The 27,451-nt window shown below is 37.5% G+C and overlaps 2 protein-coding genes across 2 annotated transcripts in view; one reads left to right on the top strand and one right to left on the bottom strand.

The window, feature by feature from the left end:
- The window catches only part of KMO (kynurenine 3-monooxygenase), a 54,188-nt gene extending 30,385 nt beyond the window's left edge, over positions 1 to 23,803 (top strand). Inside the window, 11 exon segments of the mRNA XM_077901485.1 lie at positions 2,052 to 2,139; positions 3,739 to 3,904; positions 7,236 to 7,307; positions 8,108 to 8,229; positions 9,524 to 9,671; positions 11,274 to 11,331; positions 12,944 to 13,026; positions 21,637 to 21,738; positions 21,829 to 21,888; positions 23,466 to 23,597; positions 23,600 to 23,803. Of these exon segments, the coding sequence (XP_077757611.1) occupies positions 2,052 to 2,139; positions 3,739 to 3,904; positions 7,236 to 7,307; positions 8,108 to 8,229; positions 9,524 to 9,671; positions 11,274 to 11,331; positions 12,944 to 13,026; positions 21,637 to 21,738; positions 21,829 to 21,888; positions 23,466 to 23,597; positions 23,600 to 23,668 (1,100 nt within the window). The 3' untranslated portion in view covers positions 23,669 to 23,803.
- A 501-nt stretch (positions 23,804 to 24,304) lies between these two features.
- The window catches only part of OPN3 (opsin 3), a 45,838-nt gene continuing 42,691 nt past the window's right edge, over positions 24,305 to 27,451 (bottom strand). Inside the window, exon 4 of the mRNA XM_077901492.1 lies at positions 24,305 to 26,459. Coding sequence (XP_077757618.1) covers positions 26,196 to 26,459 — 264 coding nt within the window. The 3' untranslated portion in view covers positions 24,305 to 26,195. The remainder of the gene's footprint in view (positions 26,460 to 27,451) is intronic.

The raw sequence follows: 27,451 nt of genomic DNA, 5'->3' as shown, positions 1-27,451 counted from the left end.
TAAGACGATTTCTTTAGAGCATCCTCTGAATCTATTAAGATAAAAATGAGAGCAAATATTCACCAGGAAGTATGTTAAGTGTTATACATGCATCAATGTATATAACCATCTCAAAAGCTCCTGGAGCTGAGAACTCCTTTTCCCTCAGCTTTAAAGACGGTGAAGGAGGCTTCCAGAGCTCCCCGGAGTAGCACCCCACACTGTTAATAAGTGTTAAATTCTGGGCTGGAGCTTGAGCTCTTACTCCAAAGTCCATGCACTTATCCCATAGAGTCTGTACCTCCAATATTACACATGAAACATCCGCTAACAGTAGGAACTACAATTTGGAAAGAGCTGATCTTGGTAGACAGACCAGAAGCTCCTGGACCTATTTTTCCTTAGAAATGTGCTGCATGGTGAGCAACTTCATAAATGCCATTAATATGTGAATAGAGTGGACGTGGACTCTCTTCGCTCTTAAACGCTGTCTGACATATGAATTCTTTCACACAGCTGTCATTCCTTTACACAAATGTGTGAACTGCCCGCTCTGCGTGCAAACACTTGCTCCTGGCTGAACAACACCTCCCCCCACCAAAGACATGGGGATAAAATCATTGCCCTGTACTTCCTGTAGGATTGTTTCATGGTTCACTACTTGAGGGGATGTTAATAATTGTAAAGCAAAGCAAGCAGGAAAAGGACATGTGGGCAAGTAAATTTGATAAATGTTGCACGAAATAAGTTTTAAAAGTTTTCTTACAGTATTTCCCAGGCTCTTTATGCTGTTGGCCTGTGTGGTGGATTTTCTAGAGCAGCTCTGTCTAATACATGGCCACAGATGCCAGCCAGCTATGTGTGTATTTAAAACTTTATATTTACCACATTTTAAAAACAGAAAAGAAACAGTTGAGCTTAACAATATATTTGAGCCTAATATATCCAAAATATTATCATTTCAATGTGTAATCAATAGAAGATGGTTATTCGTGAGAACTTTTTTTTTTTGTACTGAGTTACCAAAACCCAATGTGCACAACACATCTCCATTCAGACTAGCCACATATGGCTGAGGACCAGGACTGCACAGTAAGAAAGTTCCAAGTGTCAGGATTTTACAAATGGCTTTGACTACAAACTGGTTTTTGTTAGGGGGCATATTCCAGGACTAGTGTTTGTGGAAAATTCTTTGGGATATATTAGTATACATTTAAATTAAAAATGAATCTAAAAAATTTAATTTTTTAAAAGATTGATTCCACAAACACATTTTGTGTTTATAAAAGATATCCTTAGTGGTTCACATAAACGCTGATTTCTCCAAAGTTATTTTCCAAAAGATTTCTTACACATAAATAAATCTGATTTGTAGCCTTAAGAACAATAAATAGCCTGTAATTATAGGCATCCTATCCATGAGAATTAATGGGGACAAAAATAATTTTTTACTGTTACAACAAGAATATGATGAATTCACTACCTTCTATAGATTGCCAGCAGACAATATAAAAAAGCACTAAAATAATTTGATTCTGTTTATGGAGAAGTTTTAAATCTTCTTACTCATTTCTTTGTCCCCTAAGTGTTCTGGTGTTTGATTACAAAAATAATTAGTATAAAAAAATCTATATTTGTGATGTGACTCAGAAGTCTAGAGACTTACTAAAAAGAGATAAAGAATGAGGCATAGCATGTAAAAGGGAGTTTGGCTAAGTATTTCTAAGCATAAAGTCTTAAATTAGAGGCAACTTAAAAAATATGTGATGCCTGCTTCTCTTCCAGGGTGACAATCATCACAGCAACGTAAGAGTTTGCATAATAGAATTAATTGGATTTTTTTTTTTTTTTGGATGAGGATAGTTGATTTGTATTCGTCACTTTTACTACCAAATTGTCCTGGAACATTTGCCAAATAGTGGTCAAATTACCATTTTAACTAATTCATTTTTACGTTCTTAAGAATAAATGTCTCTAACATACTGTTCTCAGAAAATGATTACTATTTCAATTTGAATAAGTGAAACAAGAATTGGAATTCCATTTCTATTTGCTGTTCTTTGTCTCCTCAGCTGTTGAGAAATATCCCAACGTGAAGGTGCACTTTGGCCACAGGCTGCTGAAATGTAATCCTGAGGAAGGAGTCATCACAGTGGTTGGGTAATTACCAGTCAGCCTGTTGACAGCAGAGGTGAAGGGTTGGGGTGGGGAACTGCATTTGTAAACTTTGTTCTCTGGCTTATTTGAAAGCGTTAAATGATTACTAAAAGGGACTCTAAGAATTTCAGATCAAAAACCAGCCTTGGGGGATCCCTGGGTGGCTCAGCGGTTTGGCGCCTGCCTTTGGCCCAGGGCGCGATTCTGGAGTCCCAGGATCGAGTCCTGCGTCGGGCTCCCGGCATGGGGCCTGCTTCTCTCTCTGCCTGTGTCTCTGCCTCTCTCTCTCTCTCTCTCTCTCTCTATGTCTATCATAAATAAATAAAAATAAATCTTTAAAAAAAAAAAAAAGCCTTGGATGCCTTCTCAATACCAACACCAGTGATTCTTCTTGATACTCAGGCTGGCTCAGGGTCCTACCATGCTCCACTCTGGTGACCGCCCTCTTCAAAGGCTCTCTGCCCTTGACACAGATGACCCTCCACTGCCCTGCGTTTCCTCTTCTCTCTCTGGAAGCTATTTATCTACTGACTCTCCTTGGCTGCCTCTGTTTCTTCTAAAGTTACTAGCCCCGTGTCCCATTCTTGGGTTGTGTCATGGATTCCCAGTCCGTTCAGCAACCACTTATAAATTCACTTTGCTAAAATGAACTTCTCGAGGCCGTGTCTCTATCTTCAGTCTCTTCACTCTCAATCCTCATTCGATCCTACTCCATGCTATTTTCCTGTTCGACATCATCATAGGTATCTCTTGCCATGATCTCAAACACATATTAAAACTTCACCATCTATTTCTCTCCAAACACGTCCACTCTTGACTTCCCTAGTGCTAACCCAAATAATTAGAATCATTCTTGGTGCGCCCTCTTCTCTGTTTCCCCCCATTAAATCTATGGCCCCTGCCCAGTCTGTCTTACTAGCTGATGGCTTCAGAGCCTATGTCTTTCTCCTGAGCCTTGCGTTTCTGGGCTCTCACACCTACACATGCAGACTGCTGTGGTCACCTTTTCCTCTCCTTGTCCCCTCCCTCCTTCACTCTGCCTCCAGTTCAATATTTCCAGTGCCAGTTCTTAAATTACTATTCTTCATACATCATCCCCTCAAAGGAAAACGTTATTTTCTCTCTTTTGTCAGAAGAATGTGTTTAAACCTTTTGTCTTGACATTTAAAATTCTCTTTTTCTCCTTCCTCCTTTCCATCCCCACATTGTATTCCTTTCCTGAGTTTATCTTCTGATGCTCTCCACTCAAGCTAAGCATATTGCTCTTGGCAAGTCTTGAGAACGTCCCTGCTGTGATCCACCCCTTCCCTCACTCAGCTTTCTTCTTGAGACTCCCTCCCTTTGTGCAGAGACCTCAAGCTTTAGTCACACTTCCGTAGCCTGGCATGTCCTTATTAATCAGTACGGTGGTGTTATTCTTATTCTTGTGAGCAATACTGTCATGAGGATGACGGCTGTCATCTTTATTCTATAGCTATTGACTTCAAGTTCAAAGTCAGATATGTACAAGTAAGGAGTGGCCACTCCCTGAGTTGCTACTTTTTATATCCATCATCATTTTTACCATGAGACTGTTTTTTTATAGTACATTTTATTTTTCAGATCTGACGAAGTTCCTGTAGATATCACTTATGACCTCATTGTAGGATGTGATGGAGCCTATTCCACTGTCAGAACTTACCTCATGAAGAAACCTCGTTTTGATTACAGTCAGCAGTATATTCCTCATGGGTACATGGAGCTCACGATTCCACCCAAGAATGGGGATGTAAGTCCTTTCCTTTCTTTGGCTCCTCCCACAGTCCTCCCACCCTGTGGACTAGCGAAGACGTATATTCCAGTGCACTCATTCTTGGCAACATGTCTGGATGAATTCTGAGGTCTGTCATAGTCCTTTGTAAGACATAATAAGTTGGGTGTGGAAATATCCCTTTAATAATATCACTTCTCTCCTTTGCCATCAAGATACGCTTTTTTTCAGTGGGCAGGGAAGAAGAGGCATCACAGCTACCCTACTCGAAATGCACAGGGAATTAGTCTGACATAGTCATGTCATTTTTTCTATTTTTTTCCTGGGAGAAAAAAATGGGTCGGGAATCCTTCTGTGTATTAGTAATCCAGAGCTCTTATACTAATGATTATATCAAATAACAGTTATTAAATAAAGTGAAAAGCAAGCTGTTGCAAAGAGATGTCCATTGCATTTTTCGCACTTCCTGATTCTCAAGTTCAACCCTATGTGGTCGGAGGCAAACATCATAGGTATGTTTTATATTGTCAGAAGCAAATAAATGCAGGAACTTACTAAGGGAAATTAAAATACCAACAGAAGCAATAAGAAGGGACGCCTGGGTGGCTCCGCCATTAGGTGTCTGCCTTTGGCTCAGGGCATGATCCCAGAGTCCCAGGATCAGATCCCGCATTGGGCTACCTGTGTGGAGCCTGTTTCTTCCTCTGCCTATGTCTCTGCCTCTCTCTGTGTGTCTCTAGTGAATAAATAAATAAATAATCTTTTTTTTTTTAAAGGAAGCAATAAGGATCTTGGCTTATAGGCAAAGATAAATAGTGTTAGTTAAAATTTGATTTGCATATAAAACGTCTATTTTTAAGGTAAGATGCAATCTTTCCTATTTGAAATTCAGACATCTATAAAATAGTTAATTAACACCTGTTACATAACAGGTATATACCAAACTGTATCAACCAGTCAAATCCATATTTTAACATTAAATCATTGTCTATTTCTTCCTCCTGGTCACAAAATTATTTGGTAATTCTGAAGTACTAATTTTATGTTTTCAGGTGAGCCTTGTTCTCCTTGCCCAGGATCTGATCATTCTGGGTTGTAGGATAATAGGATTCTGTTGAAAAATTGCCCCAGACGTGAGTGCAATCATGCCTCCTAATGTAGATCTAAGATAGTCATATATTTGTTCTAGGTGTTCATACTTAATACAGATGATTAGTGGTTTACAAAAACTATCTACCCTTAAAGAAACACTGTTTTGACTACCAGTGGGATCCAGACCTAGGAGTATTTTAACATGGCCGCAAAATAATCCTAGGAAAACTCCCTTCCCTCCCTCTCTCTCCTTTCCTTCCTTCCTTCCTTCCTTCCTTCCTTCCTTCCTTCCTTCCTTCCTTCCTTCCTTCCTTCCTTCCTTCCTTCCTTCCTTCCTTCTTTCCTTCCTTCCTTCCTTCCTTCCATCTGTCTCTGTCTTTCTGCCTCCCCCTTCTTTAATACAATGGATTCTTCATTCCATCTCCAGGGGTTGGAGTGGGGGAGAAAGATTGGTTGAGGGAGACCATGGTTGAATATTGGGGGATTGCTCTCAAGGATTAGATGGGAAGCTCATCTCAAACCTGCTTTTGCATAGCAAGCACCTATTTTGTTCACATTTCACATTTGGAGAGACTTGAGGTAAAGGCCCAATGGATTATTGGAGACTGACCTTGGGCCTGCTCTTGAATAAAGATATCTATTAAGAGCATGACCTGGTAATAAGCTGAAATTTTAAGGGATTATTTTCTAGAGTCGTGAAATATGAATGAACACCAACACATTCTTGGCATCATAGCTGCTACATCAAAACAACATATATACCACTATTTATGTCAATGGTGAGGATAGGAGTTGGGGTATGTATTGTCTCCCAAACTTTTTATCAGCCGTTTGAACCTTCACTAATTCAATAAAACTGAAACTAAATCAGTTTCAGCTTCACTCTTCTCTTTTAGAGTTCTAAAAGGTCATAGAAGTGGTCCAAAGATAGCAAGAGGGAAAAGCAAGGACCACTTGCCTAATCAAGGCTGGTCTCCTTGCTCACACTTTCTAAACTCCTTACCTAAAACACTGCTTTGCTTGGCAAGTTCACCCTCACCCAGAAGTCCTTCACTTCTTATCTAACCTATGAATCCCTTTGTAGTTCTGACTACTCCAGCCCTACAAATTTCTTACCTGCCCAACTTTTATTTCCTATACTTCTACTTCAACGTCTGCCTATTCAACTGCACTGTAACCTTTTTGAGGCCAGAGAGTTATGCACTGACTCATTCCTGTGTCTGCACATTGAGCTTTCTTTGAGGCTCTGAGAACAAAAGGCAGGAAGGAAGACACAGAGAACTCTAACAGAATGTGAAAATGCTGGCTAGAAGCCTATGCTGTGCTTTCTGTGTTCTTCTTACCATGTAACAAACGCACATTGAAATGGTTAAAAACTGATTATATGTGCATGATACCCCTGGGAATCTCCAGGATTAGGATCAGTTGGGTCTTTGGCTTTAGTTGATCTGCCCAAGCAATCAATACTCACTCAGGCTGCTATTGGGTTGTCATGGGGTCGCTAAAAAGAGTAGACTTCTTTCTATTATTTATGTTGTAGGAAGCAAGTAGGAAGCAAGCAAACAAGGATAAGATGCTTGTTTGTAAAATTATATTTGCCCATGAAATTTAAACTTAGGACCTTTCTATTCATACAACTAAGTCCCCAAGTAATGTGAAAAATAAAGTTTAAAAATATCACACACACAAATATATGTACATATATATAGTTTATATGTGTATGTATATAGTGTGTATGTATATACATGTATGTATGTATGTATGTGGGGGGTGTCTGATTATGTGCATGGACATAAAGAGAGAAGGAGAGAGAGAGAGAACACTTCATAACTTGTTCAAATCTTGAATTTTATCTGGTATTTCGAACCCACCTAAGTAATATGAGTTTCTAAAGACAGGACAGAAAGCACCTACTTTAAATGACAATAGGTGTGGACAGCCTGGGTGGCTCAGTGATTTAGCGCCTCCTTCAGCCCACGGCATGATCCTGGAGACCAGGGATGGAGTCTCATGTCAGGATCCCTGCAGGGAGGCTGCTTCTCCCTCTGCCTGTGTCTCTGCCTCTCTCTCTCTCTCTCTGTCTCTCATGAATAAATAAATAAAATCTTAAAAAAAATAACAGTAGGTGCGCATATCACCATGTGTATGATGCTATTTGAATTGCTATGGAAACAGTTACAATACCAGCAGAGTCAGCTTTATAGATAGGCTGCATTAATGTACCAATCTAACACAAATATACTTTTTCCCCCTACAGTATGCCATGGAACCTAATTATCTGCATATTTGGCCTAGAAATACCTTTATGATGATTGCACTGCCTAACATGGTAATCTAAAATTTTTAAATGTAGTTTTGCATCTATAATTAAAGTTTTTCATTACTTTTGTATTTTGTATGTATGCCCAATTACCTTTATACTTAGCATATGTGTACCTAACCTCATTGTTTAGTCTATTTACTGATTATATCATTGAAACTATGGGATTCCTAAGGAAAAACCTGGAAGAATCCTGATTATTTATAGTGGAAAGGAGATTGAACATATATAAATGACAAATGGCACGTTGTATGTGGTAGTGCCTGTCATCTCCCCCAAAACAGAGTAGGAAGAAATGGCCTTCAAATAAAGCCAGAGAGATTCCGGCTCTACACAAGGAAAGTCCTTCTAGTCTTTGAGGTGTCTGGGACATTGGAATATAGATTGTCAAAAAAAAGGCTTGGCTGTTCTTCCATTAGACCCTAGAAACTTCTTTTGTTCGATAAATCTAACTATGTATTTCTCTAGTTGATCTTCTTCTGTCCCTTGGTAGCAATGCTAGGATCCAATGCCTCTTAGTGTTATCTGAAAAGGAACAAGAGACAGAAAAAGCAAGGAGAAATTCAATCCAACTAGCCAGTTAGTAATCCAAAGAGTATAGTGTTTGCTTGATGAAATGTTTGCTTGGTAGAACTCTAGTAAGCAGGAATCTGGGCAGCTTCTGGGGCTTGGTGGGGTTTTTCTTTAGAAGTGAGAGGAGAAAGCCAGTGTGTCTTTCCTGATGGTCTGTACATTCGTGCCAGGTGCCCCTCAGCTACAGCTAGAACCTGAGACTAGATTCTCTCACACTCTTCCTCCTCTTCTCGCAGAACAAATCTTTCACGTGTACTTTGTTCATGCCCTTTGAAGACTTTGAAAAACTTCTAACCAGCAGTGATGTGCTGAATTTCTTCAAGAAGTACTTTCCAGATTCCATCCCTCTAATTGGAGAGTAAGTTTCAAGATGTGCAAGTATACCTTTTGCTTTACTGGTTTGAGTTATTCAAAATTCAAATAAAGATCATGCACCTTACTTTAGTTTTGATTAAACGTAACTGATCCTAGACAGGAAGCCAGCCTTAGCGCAAAAGTCTAAGCGGATGTTGTGTTGTGAGCAGGGATTCTGAAAACCCCAGGCCATGGTCAGTTTCCCCAGGAAAAACAAGTCACCTGTGTCCCCCCACCCTTCTGCCTCCTGAGTAGGCTTACTCAGGCCACTGGACGTTGGTGAGCTGCAGAGCAGGGCTGTGCTTCCTGATGCTGGTGGACACACAGGTCCAAGGCCCAGCAGATGCCACGTCTGGCTCCTCACTGACTAGCTGGGTTCACTTTCCTAGTTCTCAAGGCCCTCACGGTAACATAACAGTAGATGGCAATATCTACTCCCAAAAATTGATGAGGACTGCAGGAGTTCATGCTTATAATTCATTCAGCACAGGGTCTGGCACTTACAGAGCCGCCCCGGCTTGTCATCTGTCTGGTTTATGACCTGCAGCCCCTCTGGCCCCTCTGGCTCCTGTCAACCCCACCTTTCCCAAGGGCTTATCATTTGATCTCACTAAGTGCCTCTGCCCACAGCAAGTCTCTTTAAAATTGTTGATTTTCATTTTTACCTCCAAATTCAGTGTGCCCTGATCTCTCCCTCTTTAATGTTGAGGAGAAATCTCTGCACACCACAATGTACCCCTAATGGTTCATGGTTATTTCTTGCCTCTCCAACCAGACTTAAAATTCTTGAGGGTATATACTGTTTCTCTACTTACAGCTGCCAAAAACTTCTGTAGATGCCTGGTGAGCATGAGCTGAATATCAATTGTCCGCTTCCAAATATATATAAATTAGTGTTCATTTTAATTTTGGTTTGTGTGGTTTAGTCAGATGCACAACATCTCGATTTTTCCATTAAAACCTAAAACACACCAGAATAGTTGAAAATTGCATGACCCTTACGCATGATAATAAAATTTCATCACACACACACAAATGTATTCTGAGTTCTCAAAATGCAGTCAAATTTGTCCTGGTTGGTTGTGGTTAACATGGTTGCAAACAGCATAGGTAATTAGAACAATGGAATTTCAGGAACTAGAAGGGACTTCAGTTTCTTTTTTTCCTGTTTTCTTTCTGGCATTTTTGTGTGTCTCTCAGTAAAATCCAACGGTAAAGAAGTCAGTACAGCTGAAAGAATTATGCAGGATTTAACACCCAATTTAACATGGTTGCATTCTAATTGTTCCCCTCTGAAGGCAAGCCCTGGCGCGAGATTTCTTTCTGTTGCCGGCCCAGTCCATGATATCTGTGAAGTGCTCTTCTTTTCACTTTAAATCACATTGTGTGCTGATGGGGGACGCAGCTCATGCCATAGTGCCCTTTTTTGGGCAAGGAATGAATGCAGTAAGTCCTTTCTCCCCAAGTAAGTCTGCCTCAACCAAAAAATCTTAAATAACAGTCATATCTAAAACTATCCCCGCATAATCTCTTAGAAAACAATCAATTCCACAATCCTACCAGCAGTTAGATTGATCACTAACTAAGGTCAAATCTTGGGTTGCTTGATCCAGTAATTTCAAGTAGGAAAAAGCATAAAGCATAAGATGGTTTTCTGTGCAGTTAGAAAATGTATCGATAGCTTGAAATTTGGGAATTTTACTGTCAAGAATTCAAGACTTAATTTGAATTTTTTTCTAGAGATTATGCATAAATATATAAATGTTAGGCTCAAAAAAGAAAAAGAGCCCAAACTGTTTTTTTCTCCACTTTTTCTTTCCAAAGGAAAGGAAAACGCAACTGACAGAGTTGAATAAGAAAATGAAATAGATTTCACATTGAAAATTACCGCTTTCATGGAAGTTTTAATTGTTCTGGCTAGACAAAAATATTTCTGAAAAGAAATAGTGCTCAAATATGAAATAGTAATTTCAAGGAATTCTAAATATAATTATTCTGTGTATGTTTGATGAATAGCTTTATAATCACAGTATTCTATTATTTTGGTGATGGAGATATATTCCAAGTATAAATAAGCTATAACCCTAATCACTTATATTTTCTACAAAGTAGTGGTAAACACTTTGTTTTATGAAAACATAAGAACACACCCATTTTAGCATAGTGAATAAGGGACTTGGCAGTTATAAGGCCCAGTTCAAATCCTGGCTCCAGAATTTATTAGAATATGTTCTTATGCAATTAACTTAACTTATCCCTACTTTTTGTCTGTAAAATGGGTTTTCAATAGCAACTATAGCATAGAAGTTCTTTGGGAATAAACGAATTAATTAAGTAAAGAATTTATAAGTGTTATTATCACAGCCAATATGGTATTTTGAATCTCTAACTTCCTATAGCATTAACACTTTATATAGCTGACAAGTATATTTATATGCTTTAGATGTAATCTCTATAAGTGATGTGAAAATATTAACTTTTACATATTTTTATATTGTCTCTAAAACTATAGTTCGAATTCCTAGAAAGTAGGAAATCTAGCTTTTGATTTTCTTCTTCCCCACTGCATTCAGAAAAGAACATTTTTAGGGTTAATTTTGTGAACTTCTTGATGTTGAAAACTTGCTTTAATCTTGGCTTAAAGGAACTAAATTAATATAAGAGTTCTATCCTTTCATTAATTGCTCTAAATGTGAACCTTAAAGACTGAATAGTTTAAATATGATTCAAATACCCATAGACTAATATAATTATTCTTGCTTCTTAAAGAAGCAATGGAATCCAATCCACATTATAAGAGCAATTTAAAATTTTTATCAAATTCCAAGTCATTATAATCAATATGATTAGGCAAGAACAAACCATAAAGTATGCAATTGATGGTCTTTTGTAATCATAATTTAATGCCAAATGTGACTAAGTAGCTGTTGTGTGCTGGTTGAAGGCAAACATCCTATGAATTATACTTACCAATGGAAAGTCTGTTCAGAATTACTCAAAAGCTTGAATTATTTCCAGTTTATTTTTCCCCATTTTTTCTTATTTTAGGGCTTCGAAGATTGCTTGGTATTTGATGAGTTAATGGATAAATTCAATAATGACTTTAGTAAGTAAAATTTTTCAAATGGGCATAGACCAGTTCTGTTGATTAATTGGGACCTAATTCTGACCCTGGATGATCGCAAGCCTATGATGCATATTTCACGTTCAGGATTATAAACTTTTCTGTTAGCAGCCTATGCCATTGTTACCCATGTCAGACAAGGAGCACTCAGAGAGGGAAATGTAGTTTCTTTTAAAGTTTGAACCGGAGGTCTGTGTAGTGATCCCCACAAAGAAAAGAGTTCCCAGGACCAATATTTGCCCAAGATATGCTCCATTTTACCATTTTCAAAGATGTGGATGGAACTAGAGGGTATTATGCTAAGTAAAGCTTATTTTTAAAAAGTCTGGCACAAAGTGAAGTTCACAGTAAATGTCTGTGATGGTGTTACAGGAAGTCATGGACACTCATGTCTGGATCAGAGACTAGAGGGTCCAGGGAAAAGTTCTGGTTTTCTGGCTTCCTTTTCCAGTCATTTTGCTCCAGAGGCATTTGTTCTCCCGTCTCAGCCCCTGTGGGATTAATCTGCAAATGATAGGGATGATGGAGGGAATGGAGGGTTCATATATCAGAACATCAGAACATACTATCAACACCGGTCTCAGCTACTACAGAACAAAGATAACAAAACTGATTATGACAATGATACCCATAACTAGCATTACTGAACATTTCATATGTGTTGGGTATCTTGCTATATATTTTTTAAAGATTTTATTTATTCTTGAGTGACACAGATAGAGAGGAAGGGAGAGACAAAGGCAGAGGGAGAAGCAGGCTCCATGCAGGAAGCCCCATGTGGGACTCGATCTCAGGACTCCTGGATCACGCCCTGGGCCAAAGGCCCAACCGCTGAGCCACCCAGGCGTCCCACTTGCTATATTTTTTAACCTATTTTTGCATTTGGTCTTCATGGAAAGCGTGGGGAATAGGCACTATTCTTGTCCCTATTTTACAACTGAGCAAATTTAAGCTCAGAGACTTAAAGTAACTCACCCAAAGTCATATAGCTACAAGTGTTGAAGCAGGGACTGGCAGCCAGGTTCTCTGACTTTTAAATAGCATCCTTAATAACCAGTGTTGATTGGCCATATGAGGGTTATATTATAATGTTAGTCGTTCATTTATCAAGTATTTATTCAGTATTTACCATTTACCTGGTTAAGATTTTGGACATGATTAAAACATGAGGCTTGCCTCTGGGAGATCACAGAATAATGATGGAGCTGATGGTTAGTTGATAAGGTGTCTTGTGTGCAGTGAAACTAATGTGCATGGGGTGGCAAGAAATGACAGAAAGGAGAAGAGCAGGTTCTAAGCAGGACTGGGGGGCCCACTGACAGTCATTTCTAAGGAGCTGTTTTCCATTTGTGAAATAATACAAGTAAGTATATATTATATTAACTTTATCATAAGTTTTATTTAATCACAATAGGAAATGCCTGTGTGTTATTGTTCAGTATTCATAGATTATTGGTCACTTTACATGGTTACCCAAAGTTTTAAAAGATTAGAACAGTGGTAGATTATATACCATTTAATTTGATCTGTGTAGAGCCTGGCACATTTTCATAGACTGTATTGGAAATGATGTATTATTTCACTTGGCTCCTAGGTATGTGTCTTCCGGAATATTCAAGATTGAGAATTCCAGATGACCATGCCATCTCAGACCTATCTATGTACAACTATATAGAGGTGAGTGAGGGAGCTGAGCTCTATTCCATGAGATCATTCTTAATAGCCTAACAAATAGTCTTTTCTTTTTAAACAAAATTTTAAAAATGTTAATTCCAGTGTAATTAATACATAGTGTTAAATTAGTTTCAGGTATAGAATACAGTGATTCAACAATACTATACATTGCTCAATGTTCATCATGAGAAATATACTCTTTAATCCCCATCACCTCTTTCAACCACCCCCTCACCCATCTCCCCTCTGGTAACCACTTGTTTGTTCTCTGTAATAAGAGTCTGTTTTTGTTTGTCTCCTTTTTTTCTTTGCTTAGTTTGTTGCTCAAATTCCACACATGAGTGAAATCATACAGTATTTGTCTTTATCTGACTGACTTATTTTCCTTAGCATAGTATACTCTAGGTCCATCTTGTTGCAAATGGCAAGATTTTCTTCTTTTTCATGGCTAATATTCAAGTATATATATCATATATACCACCTCTTCTTTATCCATTCATCTACCAATGGACAGTTGGGCTGTTTCCATAGTTTGACTCTTGTAAATAAGTCCTCAGTAAACATATGGGTGCATATATCTTTACAAATTAGTGCTTTCATATTCTTGGGTAAATACCCGGTAGTGGAATTACTGATTCATGTGGTAATTCAATTTTTAATTTTTTGTCAGACCTCCATACTGTCTTCCACAGTGGCTGCACCAGTTTGCATTCCCACTAACAGCGCACAATGGTTCTTTTTTCTCCTTATCCTCCTCAATGCTTGTTCTTTCTTGTGTTTTTATTTTAGCCATTCTGACAGGTGTGAGGTGATATCTCATTATGGCTCTGATTTGTACTTCTCTGATAATGAGTGTTGCTGAGCACCTTTTTGTGTGTCTGTTGGTTATCTTCTTGTATGTCTGTTGGCCATCTGTATGTCTTCTTTGAAGAAATGTCTGTTCATGTCTTCTTTCCATTTTTAATTGGATTATTTGGTGCTTTTTGGTGTTGAGGTGTATATATTATATTTTGGATATGAATCCTTTATTGAATATGTCATTTGCAAATATCTTCTCCTATTTTGTAGGTTGTGTTTTAGTCTTGTTGATTGTTTCTTTTGCTCTTCAGGAGCTTTTTATTTTGATGTAGTTTCAATAGTTTATTTTTGCTTTTGTTTCTCTTGCCTTGGGAGACATATCTAGAATAATGTTGCTAAGGCTGATATCAGGGAAATCACTGCCTGCTCTCTGTTCTAGGATTTTTATGGTTTCAGGTCTCATGTTTATTTTTTTTTAAGATTTTATTTATTTATTCATGAGAGACACAGAGAGAGAGAGAGAGAGAGAGAGAGAGAGGCAGAAACACAGGTAGAGAGAGGAGCAGACTCTACTCAGGGAGCCTGATGTGGAACTCTGTCCCAGGACTCCAGAATCACGCCCTGGGCTGAAGGCAGGTGCTAAACCGCTGAGCCACCCAGGCGTCCCTGGTGTCACGTTTAGATCTTTAATCCATTTGAGTTTATTTTTGTGTATGGTATAAAAAAGTGGTACGGTTGCATTCTTTTGCATGTAGCTGTCCAGTTTTCCCAACACCATTTGTTGAAGAGACTTTTTCTTATTGCATATTTTTGACTCCTTTGCCAAAGGTTAATTGACCATATACTTGTGGGTTTATTTCTGGGCTTTCTATTCTCTTCCATTGATCTATGTCTATTTTTGTGCCAGTATCGTACTATTTTGGTTACTACAGCTTTGAAGTATATCTTGAAGTGTGAGATTGTGCTACCTCCAGTTTTATTCTTTTTTTTTTTTTTTTCAGTTTTATTCTTTTTCAAGATTGCTTTGACTATTGGGGGCTCTTTTGTGGTTCCACACAAATTTTAAGATTGTTTCTTCTAGTTCTGTGGAAAATGCTATTGGTATTTTAATAGGTATTGCATTAAATGTGTAGATTGCTTATAGTATTGACATTATAACAATATTTGTTCTTCCAATCCGTGAGCATGGAAGGTCTTTCTGTTTGTCATCTTCGATTTCTTTCATTAATGCTTTATAGTTTCCAGAATACAGATCTTTTACCTGTTTGGTTAAATTTATTCCTGAATATTTTATTATTTTTGGTGCAATTGTAAATGGGATTGTTTTCTTACTTTTTTTTTTTTTTTGCTACTTCATGATTAATGTATAGAAATGCAAAGGATGTCTGTATATTAATCTTATATCCTGCAACCTTACTGAACTCAGTTCTAGTAGTTTTTTGGTGGAGTCTTTAGGATTTTCTATATCTAGTATAATGTTATCTGCAAACAGTGAAAGTTTTACTTCTTTCTTACCAATTCAGATGCCTTTTATTTCTTTTCTTCTCTGATTGCTATAGTTGGATTTCCAGTGATATGTTGAATAAAAGTGGTAAGAGTGGACATCTTTATCTTGTCCCTGATCTTAGGGAGAAACCTCTCAGTTTTTCACTAGAGTATGATGTTTGCTGTGGGTTTTTCATATATGGCTTTTATTATATTGGGGAATGGTCCCTCTAGACCTACTTTGTTGAGGGGTTTTTATCATGAATGGATGTTGTACTTTGTCAAATGCTTTTTCTGTATCAATTGAAATGAACATATGATACTTATCTTTTCTCTTATTGATGTGATGTGTCACATTGATTGATTTGTGAATATTAAATCACACTTGCATCCCAGAGATAAATCCCATTTGATCATGGTGAATGACTTTTTTAAAGTATTGTCAGATTTGGTTTGCTAATATTATGTTGAGTATTTTAGCATAGACATTAATCAGAAATATTGGCCCATAGCTGTCTTTTTTGTGGTGTCTTTACCTGGCTTTGTATTAGGGTAATGCTGCACTCATAAAATGAATTTGAAAACATTCCTTCCTCTTTTATTTTTTGGAATAGTTTAAGAATATATATTAACTCTTTAAATGTTTGGTAGAATTCACTTGTAAGCCATCTAGTCCTGGACTTGTTTGTGGAGGATTTTTTGATTTCTGACTCAATTTCATTGCTCATAATCAGCCTGTTCAAATTTTTCTACTTCTTCCTGATTCAGTTTTGTGATGTTTTATGCCTCTAGGAATTTACCATTTCTTCTAGGTTGTCCAGTTTGTTGACATATAATTTTTGAAAATATTTTCTTTTTTTTTTTCAAAATATTTTCTTATCATACTTTCTGTTTCTGTGGTGTCAGCTGTTATTTTTCCTTTCATTCCTGATTTTGTTTATTTGAGTCCTCTCTATATCTATTTCTTTCTCTCTCTTTTGATGAGCCTGACTGAAGATTTATTAATTTAATTGATCTATTCATAGAACTTACTCCTGGTTTCATTGATCAATAATTTTTAAAATTCTTTTTTTAAACTATTTTCTTTCTTTCTTTCTTTCTTTCTTTCTTTCTTTCTTTCTTTCTTTCTTTCTTTCTTTCTTTCTTTCTTTCTTTCTTTCTTTCTTTCTTTCTTTCTTTCTTTCTTTCTTTCTTTCTTTCTTTCTTTCTTTCTTTCTTTCTTTCTTTCTTTCTTTCTTCTTTCTTTCTTTCTTTCTTTCTTTCTTTCTTTCTTTTTCTTCTTTCTTTTTTGTAAATATTTCATTTATTTATTAATGGGAGACATACAGAGAGTGAGAGGCAGAGACACAGGCAGGGGAGAAGCAGGCTCCATGCAGGAATCCCGACGTGGGACTCGATTCCAGGTCTCCAGAATCACGCCCCGGGCCAAAGGCGGCGCTAAACCGCTGAGCCACCCCGGACCGCCCAAGAATTTTTAAAATTCTTATTTCATTTATTTTTGCTCTTTTATTATTTCCTTCCTTCCACTGGTTTGGGGTTTTGTTTGTTCTTTTTCTAGTTCTTTTAGATGTAAGGTTAGGTTGCTTACTTGAGACTTTTCTTGCTTCTGAAGGTAGTAGGCCTATATTACTATTAATTTCTCTCAGTTGGAACATTTTCACTGCATCCCACAGATTTTGGACCATTGTGTTTTCATTTTCATTTGTCTCCATAAAGTATTTTATTTCTTCTTTGATTTCTTGGCTGACCCATTCATTATTTAGTAACATGTTATTTAACCTCCATGTATTTGTGTTCTTTTTAGATTTTTTCTTGTGATTGATTTCTAGTTTTAGGACATTGTGGTCAGCAAAGATGTATGGTATGACTTTGATCTTTTTGGATTTATTGGTACTTACTTTATGGCCTAATATGTGATCTATTCTACAGAATGTTCCATGTGTGTTTGGATGGAATGTTCTGAATTATTTGATCCGTCTGGTCCAATGTGTCATTCAAAGTCATTGTTTCCTTGCTGATTTTGTTTGGATGATCTATCCACTGATATGAGTTGGATGTTAAGCCCCCTACTATCGTTGTATTACTATTGGTTACTTCTTTTATGTTGGTTATTAGCTTCTTTATGTATTTGAGTCCTCCAATGTTCATGCATAAATATTTACAATTGCTCTATCTTCTTGTTGGATTATTCCCTTTATATAATGTCCTCATCTTTTATTAAGTCTTTGTTTTGAAGACTATTTTATCTGATATAAGTATTGCTACCCTGGCTTTCTTTTCAGTTTCATTTGCATGATAAATCTCTTCCCATCTCTTTACTTTCAATTTACATGTGTCTTTTGGTCTGAAATGAATCTCTTGTAGGCAGCATATAAATGGGTATTACTTTTTTATTCATTCTGTCACCCTGTGTCTTTTAATTGTAGCATTTAGCCCATTAACATTCATGGTAATTATTGACAGGTAGTACTTATTACCAGTTTGTTGCTTCATTTATGGTTAATTTGTAATTCTTCTCTGTTCCTTCCTTCTCTTGCCTCCTTCTCTCATGGTCTGCTGGTTCTTTAGTGGTATACTTGGATTCATTTATTTTTGGAAATCTATTATGGGTTTTTCATTTGTAGTTTATATATAACAAAGAATGCTTACAGCAGTCTATATTAAGTTGGTCACCTAAGTTTGAGCCCAATCTAAAAGCACTAATTTTTTACTCCTCTCCCTCCATCCTACATTTTAGGTTGTATGGGTATACTTATATCCTTTTATTTTATGAATCCCTTGACTGATTTCTATAGATATACTTATTTTTACTACTTTTGTTCTTCCTACTTTTCTTACTCTTATTTATGGTCTTTCCTTTTCACTCAGACTCCCCTTTAACATTTCTTGTAGGGCTGGTTTAGTGTCATTAATACCTTTAACTTTTGTTTGGGAAATTTTTTTATCTCTCCTCATATTCTGGATAATAGCCTTGATGGGTAGTGTATTCTTGGCTGCAAGCTTTTTCTTTCAGCACTTTGAATATACCATGGCACTCTCTTCTGGTCTGTAAAGTTTCTGCTAAAAACTTAAATCATAGACTTATGAGGTTTCCCCTGTTGTGTAACTGATTTCTTTTCTTGCTGCTTTTAAAACAGTCTGTCACTAGTTTTTGCCTTCTTAATTACTACATGTCTTGGTGTGGACCTTCTTGGGTTGATTTTGTTGGAGGCTTTCTGTTGGTATCTATTTCCTTTCCCAGATTCAGGAAGTTTTCAGCCATTATTTAAATAAATTTCTGCCCCATTTTCTCTCTCTTGTCCTTCTGGGATCTCTATAATTTGAATATTATTATGCTTGATAGTGTCAGAGTTCCCTTAGTCTATTTTCATTTTTTTCTCTCTCTCTCCTAGTCACCTTGATTGCTGTCCATTACTCTGTCTTCCTGGTCACTAATCCATTCCTCTGCATTCTCTAGTCTACTATTTATTCCCTCTAGTATATTTTTAATGTCAGTTACTGAGCTCTTCATTCTGATTGGTTCTTTTGTATGTTTTCTATCTCTTTGTTGAAGGTCTTACTGAGGTCCTCCACTCTTTTCTCAAGTCCAATGGATAACTTTAGGACCTTTACTTTAAATTCTCTATCAGGCACATTACTTATCTCCATTTATTTTTTTAACATTTTTTATTTATTTGAGAGAGAGAAAACCAGAGACAGAGCATGAGCAGAGGGGGAGGGGCAAATGAAGAGGGAGCAGCAGACTCCCCACTGAGCATGGAGCCCAATGTGGGGCTTGATCCCAAGACCCTGGGATCATAACCTGAGCCAAAGGCAGACAACTTAACCTACTGAGCCACCCAGGCACCCCTCTTATCTCCATTTCATTTAGGTCTCTTGCTCTGATTTTTTTTGTTCTTTCATTTGGGACTCATTCCTCTCTGTTTTTTTAAATCTCTGTGTCTATTTCTGTGTGTTAGGAAAGTCAGCTACATCTTCTGCTCAAACATAGAAAGTAGTACCCCTTTGAAGAGGAGGTCCTACGGTGCCCTGTAGTGCAGTGTCCCCTGTTCACCAACCAGCACCTGACACTTCAGGGGAGTCTCCTCTGTTAGTCGCCTGTGCCCAAATGTTGACCAACATTTGCCTTCAATCCAAGCATCTGCAGAAGTTGTCTTTGCCTGTTGTGGACAGAGTTTTTTCCTATGTAGTTAGTGAGCCAAACTGGGATTACCTTCAGACAAGGTGTTGGTCAGAGCTGTGATGCCGTCAAAGTGCACACTCTCCCTGTTTTCCCCTGTAAAGTTTTTGTTGGTGAGCAGGGCCTGCAGTCAGACCAGATGTCTGGACAGGTATGTGTGGTTATATTTCTTTCTCCCTAGGGCAGGAGTCACTTTGCAGTGGTGCTGGCCCCTGTTGGGGCTGCTTGCCATTGCCCAGCTTGTGGTACTGCTTTGGATGGAGTCCTGCCAAGGGTGTATTGGAGGGGGCAAGTCTGCAGGAAAATGTGGGAGTAGGTATGCTGTTATTTTGTTGGTGCTGCAGTGGTTCTGTGTGTTGAGGCTGGGGGCAGGTGCGAATGGCATGCGCCAGCTCTTTGGGGTTTTGTGAAGTCTCCCAAAGATATTTGTTCCTCTAGCACATACTCTGAGATTAGTAAATAAATCTTCCCACATTTCCCAGGCACTTTTCAAACTGTTGCTTCTATGCTAAATTGTATAGAGTAAGGCTTTTGTTGCACTGTCTCTTTAGGGGTAGGGACTCAGTTTCTTCTCACCCTCCAGCTCTCCTCCAGCAGAGCCCTCTGATTTTTGAAGTTCCAGGTGTTAAGCCCCACTGATGGTAGGAAATATCCAAATTAAGCCCCTCTGATTTTCAAAGCCAAATGTTATGGGGATTTGTCCTCCCAGTGTGGATGCCCTATGCCTAAGGTGCCTGGTGTGGAGTGTCCTGCTCACCCCGCTCCATGCCAGCAGTATCCCTACCTCCTGTGTATAGTCCTGTGGGGAAGTTTGGCTCCTAACTGTGTCTCTGCCCTTCCTACCCTTTTTGATGTAGCCTCCTCTCTACATTCAACTATGGAAAATTTGTTCTGCCAGTTTCAGGACATTTTCTGGGTTTTTTACACTGATGTCATTGTTATCTAGGTGTATCCATCAGATGAGGTGACCCTAGGATCCTCCTACTCTGTGATATTCCCCAGAAATCATAAATGTTCTTTAATTTTTCTTTGCTCCTGACCCATCACATACATGCTAATAAAAATAGGTACCAACCCCCCGCCCCCATACACACACACCACAGAGCATTCCTCGCACATGGGTGGATTGTGACTGTAGATGTGACAATGATCCCCACACATCATCTCTATCTACATTTTAGGGACATCTGGAAGTAACAAAGATGACAAAATGTCTGGCTTCAATAATTGATAATTCACAGGCTCAAAACTTAGACATTTGGTAGAGCTAATCATATTTTATTTTAAGGAAACTATAATTTTGATATGTATTAACATATTTGGAAGATTTAAGAAACCTTAAATGACCTTAACACTCTTAACATTATAAGCTACAAATTTGGAGTAGCTTTAGATATCCTTTGGGGCCTTATGCACTAAAAAAAAATATGTATATACCAAAGAAATACATAGTTCGAAGATTAATACTCAGAAGAAAAACACAATTACATTTTGAGTCAGTTACATGAAAAGTTCACAGTAAATAACTATGGTTACAGTTTTTAAATGATCAAATGAAAAAATTTACAAGATAAATTTAAAGAAAAGAGTCTAGGTATTTTCCATCTCTCCTGAAGACAGAAAAAAATAAAGTGGATTTCAGTTTGAGCAGAATTGTTTCATATGTGGTGAAGGAAGTTCTATAAGATACTGAAAAGCTTCACTGATGTAACCTGCTTTGTGTTTTTGTGACAGCTATAACACAGTATTAGTTCTCAATATGAAGTAAGTCAAGACAGATGTCGCCTGAAAGATCCCTTCTTGGCATGAAGAAGATTCCAAACCAGCTAGGAAACAATGGCAGTTAGTCAAATCTGTGGAACCACAGACTATCCTCAGATTTGGTTGTACAAATTTTTCACTGAATTAGGTTCCTGTATTGCCTCTTGAGGAAAATAGAGTTCTCTAAGAGGTTTTGTGCAATTGCTCAACCTTTTCAAGGTAATCTCCTATACTTTTACTAAAAAGGATCAGAAATGACTATTAAAGAAATAAGAATTTGACTACTTTGTGATCAGTTTTCCAGTGAATAAGAATGAAGTATAACGTTGTAGCAAAGAAATAAAGGTCATTCATTTGAGGTGTTCTTTAAGACTCTTACATTATTACAGATGCGAGCACATGTCAACTCGAGGTGGTTCATCTTCCAAAAGAACATGGAGCAATTTCTTCATGCTATTATGCCATCTACCTTTATCCCTCTCTATACCATGGTAAGGTCTGAATTTAAGACAACTTTTCATTTTATTCTTCTGTTTAGTCATCAAAGAATCCCAATAATACTTTTTAAAACTTCTTTACAGATCACCTTTTCCAGAATAAGATACCATGAGGCACTGCTGCACTGGCATTGGCAGAAAAAGGTCAGAACAAATTGAAGTTCATTGTGTTATGGTTATGATTCTTCAGGTGGATTCTGAAATGATGTGACAGACATCAAATGTTTGCTTCCAAGTAAAAACTGTCCTTGGTACACAGAGGGAAAAATGTCTAAGAACAAAATTACAAAAAGGAAGAAAGAAAGAGAGAAAGAGGAAAAGGGAGAAAGTGAGTGATTCTGAAGTGAAGAAATTCAAAAAAGAAATTGATGTTAGTGATTTTCTTTCTCTTTTTTAAAAGATTTTATTTAAGAGAGAGAGAATGTGAATGCAAATGGGGGAAGGAGTAGAGGAAGAGGTAGAGGTGACTCCACACTGAGCTCATAGCCTGATTCAGGGCTTGATCCAAAGACCCTGAGATCATGACCTGAGCCAAAGTCAAGAGTCAGATGCTTAACTAATTGAACCACTCAGGTGCCCCTGATGCTAATATTTCTAAACATTTTACTTTATTTTAGCAATGCGATTTTTTACTTTTATTTAGTAATTGACCTTTGCTTCATGCAATATTCTTATGGGTTTAATTTGTAAAATTGGACAGAATTGAATCACTTATAAAACATATAATCTAATTCCAATTTACTGCCATAACATGTTCATTTTGGGCAATTGACCCAGAGATGCCAGTAAATAGACACTCAGATTCCTAACCTTTGACTTTGGAAATCCAGCAACTTTATTCATTCAGCAAGTCATTTTATTTAATATCTGGAGACTGAGCTGTGCATGGTGATGAATCAGCAGCAACCCCTTTCCTCATGTAGTTCAGAAGTTGGTGGAGCAGAGACAGCTAAGGTGAAGAGGCACAACTGCCTTGGAGGAGAATGGCAATGGACAGGATGGGTGGGGCTCGTGGGGCTGGAAGGCAGCGCAGGTGTGTGACAATGGCTGGTGATGCAGCTGGAAGGGTAAGAAGGACCTCAGGCATTTTGATTATTATGTCTAGAGAAGGAGAGAGACTAACTGAGGCTAATAGACTCAGGTGTGGATTTTAGAAAGAATGCTTTGCTGTGTGGAGACTAGATTAGAAGGAATCTAGATTTATTCCTATAAAAATGAATAAAATACAAACTCTGCCCTCAAGGAGTTAAAAGTCTGCTAGGGTAACGACAGTGACAGGCAGTGAAAGTGCGGGACATTTAGTATCACCGAGCCAATCACTCTTCTCATGGAGACTTTGTGCAGGGTCTGAGCAGTGACTGAATCACTTGTGGCTTCAGCACAGTACTCTTCTAAGATAGCATTCAGAATTCTTTTTTTTCTAAACTCTGTGTGTGTGTGTGTGTGTGTGTTTATGGTTATACAAAGGTGGATTGCTAAGAATTCATTATACAGAACCCATGGATTCAGTTATTTCTGGGAAGGGTAAGAGAGGATAAAGACAGTGGAGTGAATCTCCAAATTCCTGGCCTTACCAACCATTGTAGTGGTCATGCAATTAAATTGCTGTTTTAGGTTAAAGAACAAAGAAGACATTGTAAACCCCTTGGTTGTTCAAGAATGAAGTCTTTTAAGATTTTTGTCTCTGAAAAATAAAATGAGATTTCTTGCTGTTTTTACAGGTGATAAACAAAGGACTCTTTTTCTTTGGAACACTTATAGCCATTGGTAGTACATACCTACTTATGTGCGCCATGTCACTGAGACCCCTACACTACTTCAGAAGACCATGGGACTGGCTTGCTCACTTCCAGAAAACAGGACGTGTTTCCCTGCAAACTCCATGGGGTCACTAGAGAAAATTCCCAATGTCATTAGCAGTTAATATAAAGATTCTGAAGTGGCAAATAGTTGGATTTCTTGTAACTAAAACTAAGGGTCAAAACCATGTTTCCGTCATCATATTTAATTCACTAGTAAAAAGTATGTCAGCTTATAATTAAATTCAGTATAGAATTTCTCTGTGTGTTTATTGTGATTATTGGGGGAGGGGGGGCGGGGGGACACAACAACCCCAAACTACCATTTTAAGTTGGAAAGCACAGGTTTCCCACAACCTACACATCGGTGTGGTCATTCTAAATATAAAAGTGCAATGACTAAGAACACTTTCACTTCTCAAAAAATAAAGTGCCAGAGGCCTCAAGGAAGACACTGATCACATCTTCTCTTTAAAGGACATAATTAAGGTCATGATAGGACTGAATCAATAAGAATTGATAGGACTAAAAACTAAAAACTATGATTTCCCTAACATGTTAAGTACACTTTTGATCACCTGGATGGAACTTACCCAATATAGAACTCGGCTTCATTTACCAAAACTGGAAGTATAAATGAGGCATTTAGGGCACTCTGGAGAGTTACAAAATGAACTAATTTTACTTCACAGTCCTCAAAGTCCAGTATTAACTTTTGAAGATTAAAAAAATAGGGGGGGGGCTATTAATGCCAAACTAAGTGAAGAATAAGAAGAGTTTTATTTACAAATTAAACATTGATATATACAACAGAGTGGAAAGGAAATAAGGGAAGACTGTTTTCATAGAAATTATTTCATTTGAGACTCTCAAAGCAGTTTACTAACCAGCAATAAACTTGATTTTGAAAAGTTCTTTTTGTGAGCACATTTTCTTTGGTTCTTCCTTCTTCAGTAGGCCAACTGAATCATTCAGAAGTCTTTCAAACATGATTAATTATGATGATACTACACCAGTAACAGTCATCTAAGAAATAAAAACTAGGCAATAAAATAAAATGATTTAGTTTCTTTTTTATATTGTCAAAGAAATCTTTGAGTTCTAATAAGCTGTGTCTAGTCTAAACAATGACTCATGGGAAAATGGCATCATCACTAACACTGAGCATTGATTAACCAGTAGACTGATTGAAGAGCAAAAAGATAAATAATACATTTTATGAGTACAGTTTTACAGTTATTTTCATCCCTTCAAATGTAGGTTTGTTTCATTTTTTGCTTGGAATTCCTTCTCCAAACCAAAAACTCTTGACAAAATTGTGGCAAATTGTCAAAAAGAGAATAATCTTTTCATAACCAAGTTATGTTTGAAATGAAACATATGGAAATACATATCTGCCATCAACATATCCTTTCCATGTACATCCTCTGCTGATGTATGATTCCCTAGCCTCCATGATTACTTTGAAATTCACCACCTTTTCTTTGCTGGGTTGCTTTTAATATAATATCCTTTCTGGAGCTTGCTCACCAGCACATTCATCTTGAAGCTCCTCTTTATCACATTGCATATATAGCAAGTCTTTTGTTTCAGAGGAAGCCAGGGTGCTGATTTTCTTTTTCACCCTGAAATTTTCTTTTTGATAAATTTGATTGGTCCAACATAGGATGTGACAGTGATTAGGATCCAACACTACAGAAAATTTGAAATTTCCTAGTGATTTCACACATGTATGACACAAAGTTATTTTTAAGCTATTTTTGAGCTATAAATACACCTAAGTATTTTTGAGAAAAATGTATTATGTGCCTTGGAAAAAAGTGTCATTTAAAAAAATATATTTGAGATGAAAATTTCCAACATGTTAGAAGTTGATGGTATCAGATGCCCATCTTGTGCCATAAGTGGTTTTTCATAATGGAAAGCACCCATTGAATTAAAACAATTTGTCTTGCTCAGTTACTTCCAGAGTCCAGAAAGCATATGGGTAATGCAGATTTTCTGCTGGGCCACAAAAGTTCTGTTAATATTGTGGGGGCCCGGGGCAGGCTGCCTCAAAGTATGCCACAAATTTGAATTAAAATTACTTAAGAAATACCAAATGCAAAAAGGACAGTCTGTCCTTCATTTGTGTCCCTGAAAGCAGGAAATCTCTTATGTGAAAGGTATCTCCCTACACCATGAGGTACAGAGACATCTGTGTCATCAGAGACAGAGAACTGAGGGCTAAAAAAACCTACATAAACAAATCTTGTTACTTTTATTAAATTACTACTGCAGTTCAAATCCTACTTAGAATTCTTTACTAATTGAAGTTCCTAAACATGAGTTTTCTTTGTCCCGTCAATTCTTACAGATTTATATCTCTTTGTCTAAAATGTATAAAAGCTACATGCCTTGCTCATTTCTTCAGGTCTCAATTTTATTGTTGGGCCTCATGCACATAGAATTAAACTTTTTTTTTCTCTTGTTAATCTGTCTCATATATCAATTTAATTCCCACACCAGGCAGAAGAAAGTTTTAGGGTAGAGGAAAGTTTTTGCTCCCCAACAATTATTACATAGAATGAGGATTCCAAAACAGTTCTTATAATGGAAGTCTAGAAGTGATTTCCAGTATAAGGCCTCATCTTATGTTACCATTATTCCTTCTTATAAAGGACGAACTTGGATTACATCTACTTTTGACACACTGGTTTTGTCACTGTCATCAATTGACACTGATTCATCACTGGTGATGATAAAAATAATGGAGGAAGAATTAAAAGTCACTTTTTTCTTTGGCCTGTCCCCATCTTTTTGTGACATCACAATGGGTCTGATCTGCATTTCACTCCCATTGGCTGGTAGGTCCTTAGCAGGCCTTTGGCATCTCAGCGGTCGGAAACATAGCAGTTGCAAAAGAGATCTTCGAAACTGGGCAGAGAGAAAATAAAGTTGAATATTAAGTAAAAATTTGGCCCTTAATCTGGATTTATATTCAATAAAATTAGTTGACTTTAATTTTGGTTGTTCTTTTTTATTGTTAGCTGGTATGGGTATTGGTTTAGGTAGCAGTGCTCATATGTACCTAAATAACCCTGGAGTTTTATGTTTATTATAATTCTCTTTAAAAAAAATCATATGGAAATATTATAATACCTTATAATCTCCATGGATCAAGTTGCATGTACCATCTTTGAGGGCAACTAAATTTGTTTCTTTAAGAAATTTTTTTTCTTTAAGGAATTTGAACATTAATCCATTCCACAAATATTCAGTGAGCACCTATTAGGTGATAGCCACTGTGCTACAATTTGGGAATACAGTGGTCAGCAAAGACTGACAGGGCCCTTACTGCAGAGTTCACAGTCTGCTGTACTCACTAAAGTTCTTTGGATTAGGTAAAGAATTCTTTTTTTCTATAGAGATTACAAGCCATTTGCAGGAAAAAATACTACACACATGATTCTCCCCCTGTCCTGGGCACAGCACTGAAACATATTTCTCAGCTCCCTTTCAGGGGCTCCTCCCTGCTCTTCCCCTCCTATTGGACCTTAGAGGTCAGTCTAAGTCAACACGAAGGAACCTAGATTCCTACAGAACTGTATGAGACAGATCCCCTGCCCTCCAGGATCCCTGGGACCCAGATCTAAATGAGCAAAAAACCCTGGGGTACCTGTCTAACTTAGTCAGTTGAGCTTTTAACTTTTGGTTTTGGCTCAGGCTATGATGTGAGGGTCTTTAGATTGAGGCCAATGGGCAGCTCTGTGGTCAACAGGGAGTCTGCTTGAAATCCTCTCCTTCTGCCCCTCCCCGCAATTGCTCACTTTCTCTCAAATAAATAAATATTTAAAAAATAAATGAGCAAAACCTTTTTCTTATTAATCCACTGAAATGGTAAATTTCCTTGTTACAATAGTCAGTCT

Source organism: Canis aureus, chromosome 6 (assembly GCF_053574225.1).
Source record: "Canis aureus isolate CA01 chromosome 6, VMU_Caureus_v.1.0, whole genome shotgun sequence".
Taxonomy (NCBI): Eukaryota; Metazoa; Chordata; class Mammalia; order Carnivora; family Canidae; genus Canis; species Canis aureus.
Note: the sequence above shows the minus strand (reverse complement) of the source record. Positions and strands in the feature narration are given on the sequence as shown.